The following is a 6,096-nucleotide window of genomic DNA, read 5'->3' on the forward strand; positions in this document are numbered from 1 at the left end:
TGCCCCCGGCCTAACTCCACCCCTGCCCCACCCCATCCTGCCCCCATTCCAACCCCTTCCCCAAATCCCTGCCCCGGCCCGCCTCCTCCCCTGAGCGCGCCACGTTCCCGCTCCTCTCCCCTCCCTCCCAGAGCTTGTTACACCGCGAAACAGCTGTTTTGCGGCGGCAAGCGCTAGGAGGTAGGCGGAGGAGTGGGGATGCAGCGCGCTCAGGGGAGGAGGCAGAGGCAAGGTGGGGCGGGGAGGTGAGGTGAGGGGAGTTTGGCTGCCAGTAGGTGCAGAGCACCCACTAATTTTTCTCCATGGGTGCTCCAGCCCCAGAGCACCCACGGAGTCGGCGCCTGTGATCCCCGCCTCCCATCATGAGGTGAGGTTCCCAGTCAGTATGAGTTGAAATCCCCCGTTATTACTGGGTTTTCTAATCTCTCTGAGCATTTCATAATCACCCTCACCTTCCTGGGCTGGTGGTCAGGAGGATATTCCTCCTCCTCTACTCTTATTATTCAAGCAGGGAATTTCTAGGGAATTCGACAGTACAGTTTGATTCAGTCAACATTCTTCCTATATTTGACTCTGCTTTTTCCACATACTGCCGCCCCAGCACACCCCACTCCGTCATTCCTATTTATTCCTTACCCGGGTATTACCATGTCCCATTTCTTAGCATTGTTCCACCCGGTTTTCCCAGTGCCTGTTATATCAATAGCTCCAGCTATGGCCAGGCATTCTAGTTCCCCCATCAGCATTTGTATATAAGCACTGGCACGTTTTATCAATAGTCAGTCGCTTGCCTTCATGGGTCAGATTTAAATGGGAGTCTTATTTTTGACTGTTCTACCTGTACTTTACTAACTTCTTTCCTAGCCTCCTTATAGACTATGCAGCGGTTCTCAAACTTCACGGGATCGTGACCCCCCCCTTTCTGACAACAAAAACTACTACCCGACCCCAGGAGGGGAGACCGAAGCCTGAGCCCCGCCCCCCTGGGCGAGGGGGCCAAAGCTGAAGGCCAAGGGCTTCTGCCCTGGGTGGGGGCATGTAATCTTATCCCTGGCCAGTGGGGCTTGTGCTTGGGCTTCAGACTTGCTGGGGCCCAGAGCCAACACCAGCCTTGGTGACCCCATTAAAATGGGGTCGCAACTCACTTTGGGGTCCAGACCCACAGTTTGAGAACCCCTGGATTATTGCATTCCCTCTTTAATAAATTCATCCCGCAGGGCTGTGTCTGCTGGAACCCTGTCAGCTTTCCTCCAGCCCTTAGTTTAAAAAAAATCCTCTACAACCTTTTTGATTTTCGATGCCAGCAGTCTGGTTCTGTCCTGGTTTGGGTGGAGGGATGGGCTCTTCCTTTCCCAAAAGGTTCCCCAAGTGCCTCATAAATCTAATCTCTCCCGCCTACACCATCCACGCATTAAGACTTACCGTTCTGCCTGTCTTCCTCGCCCTGCCCGTGGAACTGGAAGCATGTAGAGGGGAACAGGACGACGATGCCCCACTCGGGGTCATTGTTCCTCACTAGGGTCTCTACTGGGTGGTTACACTGCGGGGTGCAGCAATTACAGGGGTGTGTGTCTTGGATCAGCCTGATTTGGACGGGACCCTGGTTTAGGCCGTGTCCTAGTAGCCTGGGGAAGGAGGAGAAGCCCAAGAGGCAGCCAGCCTGGCTCCAAGGCCAGGGCAACGTGCTCCCCAGTCCAGCTGGCACTGGGAATGCCAGCTGTGGGGGCAGAGGCAAAGGCAGGACCAGGCAGGGCAGCGAATCAGCCACACTCAGCAGGATCCTCAACAGGGCAGGGAAAAAACAATTGTTTTTTAAATAAAAAAAATGGATTTTTTTTAATGTAAATCCACTTGATTTTGTAATGCCGAGTACATTTTGTCTTCTTAAAAGGCTACCTGACGTGAATACAAAACATGTGACGGCCTAAATGACTTATAAGCCCTTAAAACACTGAAATAAAAAATAAAGAGGTTGAATCCATGCGCCTCTTGCAAAAACGGGGGGTCAAAGGCAGCGTGTCTACACAGAGAAAGCATGTAACTTTGGAGGGGACGCTTTATAAACGGAGCACAACAGGTCACGGATGCACAGGCGTACGGGCTTGTTTTGTTTAACGAAAGTCAATTTGCTCTGCAGCGTGGTGTGCTTAATGAAATTCCAGTGACCATTCTAATGCAGCTAAGAAGCAATAGATCGTCCCCCATTTTCTAACACACTCAAAACGTGGTTAATAAGCGGACCATACTAAGCGATACACCTGCTAAATCACATGCATATAGTGTCCCCTCCTAGCTCGCCAAAAGATGGACCAAATGAAGTGTCAAGGCTCCATTCAGCTGTAACTCAACCTGTTTTAAAGGTTACACAAACCAGTGCGAATGCTCCTTTCTTTAGCAAGTAACCAAAGCACACAAGGAGAAGCGGATTCGAATTGATGGTTTACACTGAGGCTTGGTGATTCAAATCAGGATTTAAACTGCTGATTTAAATCGATCCACCCTGATCCTCAACCCGCCGTCCCAAGGCGGAGCTGCCTGCCACGGGTCCCTGCTGCCCATCGGGCGTCAACAGCCCGAGGCCAGGCACAGGGCGGCACCAACCAGGATAAAAGATGCCAGGAGCCGGATACAGATAAATATGGAAACTCCATCTTTATTGAGTGTGTATAAAGATCTCAGTATGTACAGACGTGTAGGTCGGAGGGTGGAGAGCGCAGACCGGGGGTGGGGATTGGGGGATCTCGACCTGGCTGGGTCAAAACACTCGGTTCCCCGTAGGCGCAAAATCCGGGTTTCTCAGCCAGCAGCAACCTCAACAATGGTGAGATCCCCATCTCGGGGGTGGGGGATGGGCTCCATGCAGATGGGACCCGGGCAGGGTCCCAGCCCAGGGGATCACGCCCTCCCAGCAGCAGCCCGGCTGCTTCTCTCAGGTGGAGGTGGGCAAGGCTGGCAGGGGAAGAGTCCCACAATCAGATCCTTCCCCAGGCTGGCCGACTTCCCGCTAGCAGCTAAGGGCTGTGCCCAGACCTGGGCTGGGAGGATACACAAGGGGGGCGGAGGGGGGGGGTGATTTTTACATTCACAAGATCTGGTAATTAAGCAAAGAAACAGCAGCACAAGCCCCACTGGCACCTGGCACCCGGCCATCTCGAACACGACCCCGTAGGCCCAAGGAGCTTTCGGCAGCACAGGGCTGGGGCAGCCCAGACGGGGGGAGACCCCTCCCAGCGGCTCAGCTCTCATTGGCTAGCAGCCACCTGGCCGCGGTTGGCAGCTGGCACAGCCCGGGCCCTAGGTGTCCCGCCAAGAGAGCCGTGGAGAGGAGCGAAGGAACCTGCCCCATAGTTAACTCTGCCCCCTATCAGAGCATCCCCCTTGCTCCCTGCAGCCCCACCAGCTCTGGGGCAGGTGCTGAAGTCCCCAGCAGCAGAAACAGGCCTCCCCACCGTGACCCCCCCCCCCACGAGGATCACGCTCTCCAGCCCACCCCAGCCAGGGGAACCCCCGCCATGGGCTAGGGAGCTACCCCCCTAAGGAGGGCGGGGGTGGGAGCGGGAGCCACGGGCAGACTCGGAACTGGGGGGCAGCCCAGACCCAGTTCACGTGGACTCCGGGAAGCAGAAGGCTGAACCGGCCCGCAGGGAACAGCGGGTGGAGCAGTGAGGGCTGGGCCGCCCCGGAGCCTGGCTACAAGCCCAAGCCAGGGGGATGGGCCGATGGGGCACAGTCCAATCGACACTAGGCTGGGGGGGAGCGAGACAGTTTCCAAGCTTGCTCGGAGGGCTGTTTAATGGGAGAAGCCCCAGTTACCCCAAAGAAACCCACCCATCTGCCCTGCCCCTTACAGGCCTCCTGGTGATCCCTAGGAGGGGAGACGGGGTGGGGTCTAGGGGGCTGCAGGCTCAGGGGGCTGGGTGAGGGGCAGCTGAGATCACCCCGTGGAGGGCCAGGCTTTGCTGACTGCAGCCCCCCACGAAGGGGCCCTGGGCTGCAGCACTGTCCCCTCGAGGACAAGCCACAGCCTGATGCTACACCAGGGCCCACAGCAGCCAGTGTTCGCTCGCCCTGACACCCCCAGCTCCTGACCTCAGAGGGCGTAACGAGACACTGGTCAGGGACAAAACCCTGGCCTGCCCCCCTGGCCTGTGCCCTGCCCCCTGGGAGCCTGGCTGATGCCCTTGGGACTTGGCACCATGGGGCAGGCCATCCCAGCCCCCGAGGGGCAGCACGACGCTGTCATAAGGCAACCAGCATGGGCGCGAGGGCCATCGTCGGCTGCAGCGAGGGGCGGAGGAGGATGCCCAGGGCACCGGCTCTTTAGCAAGTGGGGCAGGGCTTGGGCACCCCAGGACAGCAGGGAGAGGCTTCGAGGAAGCCCAGGCCCCCATCCGTGGGGTGCCTGATTCCCCACCAACTCCAGGGCAGGCCGAGCTGGGGCAGGCAGGAGGCCACAGTGCCGTAACACCATCTATGGTAATGGAAAAGGCCCCAATGGGCGCAGATCTCGCGCGTGCTCAGGTGGGAGCCGGAGCCCAGGACAACAGCAGCCAGACAGGAAATTAAAGCGAAGAGGAATCTCGCCAGCTGGGGGAAAGGGGCCAGCCCCAGACAGGGGGGTGGGAATTGGCCTCAGGCGGCATCTCTGTCTCCGCATGTCACACCCCACACTGAGACGGACAGGCTGGGCGCAAGGCTTGGCACGTTGCTACAAACAGGAGGCTGCCCCGTGTTCTGGCTGGCGCTGGACAGAGCTGGGGGGGGGCAGCACCAGGCACATCCAGAGCTTTCTCCAGCCACCCAACGTCCCGCCTGCAGACTGCCGGGCGCCAGGGCACGTGCGGAACCGGCTGGGATAATACTTCGGCCGCCGGCGACAAAGCGCTGCCCCCTGCAGGCAGAGGCTCAAAGCGTGAGGGATTGAAGGGATGGAGAACGTCCCCGGGGGGCCCCACGGGAGGGCGCTGACCCCGAGAGAGGGCGGCGGGTGGGATATGCCCCCCGTCTCCTAGCCGCTGAGTGGGTGGAGGTCCACCTTGACTTTCTCCCCGCTGCTCAGCATGCCGATGGTGGGGAAGAAGCCGCCAGTCGGCACTACCGCGTCCTTCTTGCCAATGATCTTCCCGTTGCGTGTGAAGAACACCTGGGGGGACAGGATGGTGCCTCGGGCTGTTAACCCCTTCACTGCCACAACGTGGCCCCTTCCCTCCCAGGGCCCCACGCAGCTCCCCCCCGCCCAGGCCAAACTCAGTACAGCCACAGCGTCCAGCTCCATGCGGAGAGATGCCCAGTCAAGGGCCACAGCAACTCCTTGCTGGGAGTAACTCAATCTGCAATGACCGCAGGCACCCGCCCCTCTGCCTGCAAAGACGCTTCCCAGCATGCACTGCAGCTGGACAGGTACTCTCTGCAGCCCGGGCCTCTGTTAAACCCAGGCCCTACGAGCCCCTGGGCTGCCCCAGCCACCCCCTGCCCCTGGGCTCAGGAGCCGTAAAGCCCGAGGGGAACTTTCTCATGGGACGCAGTCTGTGCACACCCTGCCAGATGTGTACGGCTGCGGGTGTCAGCTCAGCACAAGCCGCGGGTGCAGGCCTGCCAGCCGGGAGGACTCCAACACAGCCAATCCCAGCCCCAGCCAGTGGGCGCAGAGCCCAGCGTTGGGGTGGGGTTAGTGCGCAGTTCTCCAGCACTGCTGAGAAAGCCAGTTCCTTGGAGCACCGCCTGGAACAGGGGCGCATTGCTGGCAACAGCCACTAGGGGGCGCCTCAGGCCAGGGAAATCCAGCCAGCTCGTACCCACGCCGGCCTGGGCCAAGGTCTCAGCGGGGTAGGGGGAAGAACAGGCCAGTCGGTCCCTGGGTTAGGGGCTGCAGTTTGCTGGGGGCTGGGCACTGTCCAGTCGGCTCTGATCGATGCGAGCTGTGCCAACGTGCATCATGCCAGCGGGGTCCCGGGCGTCCCTGGGACAAGGGACCCCAGACAGAGCCACCCTGTCACTCTCAGCGGGGCCTCCAGTTCCTACCAGCCTGGATCCAAAGCAGCAACCCCCCCCCCCCCCCCCCCCCCCCCCCCCCCCCCCCCCCCCCCCCCCCCCCCC

The 6,096-nt window shown here is 59.8% G+C and overlaps 1 protein-coding gene across 4 annotated transcripts in view; it reads right to left on the reverse strand.

Annotated features, from left to right (window-relative positions):
- Positions 1–2,627: 2,627 nt before the first annotated feature.
- Positions 2,628–6,096, reverse strand: part of SPRYD3 (SPRY domain containing 3) — a 37,140-nt gene continuing 33,671 nt past the window's right edge. For all 4 annotated transcript variants that reach the window (XM_034792351.1, XM_034792349.1, XM_034792350.1 and 1 more), the window contains one exon: positions 2,628–5,143. In XM_034792351.1, coding sequence (XP_034648242.1) covers positions 5,009–5,143 — 135 coding nt within the window. In that variant the 3' untranslated portion in view covers positions 2,628–5,008. The remainder of the gene's footprint in view (positions 5,144–6,096) is intronic.

The sequence above is a fragment of the Trachemys scripta genome, chromosome 16 (genome assembly GCF_013100865.1).
Source record: "Trachemys scripta elegans isolate TJP31775 chromosome 16, CAS_Tse_1.0, whole genome shotgun sequence".
NCBI classification, from domain to species: domain Eukaryota; kingdom Metazoa; phylum Chordata; order Testudines; family Emydidae; genus Trachemys; species Trachemys scripta.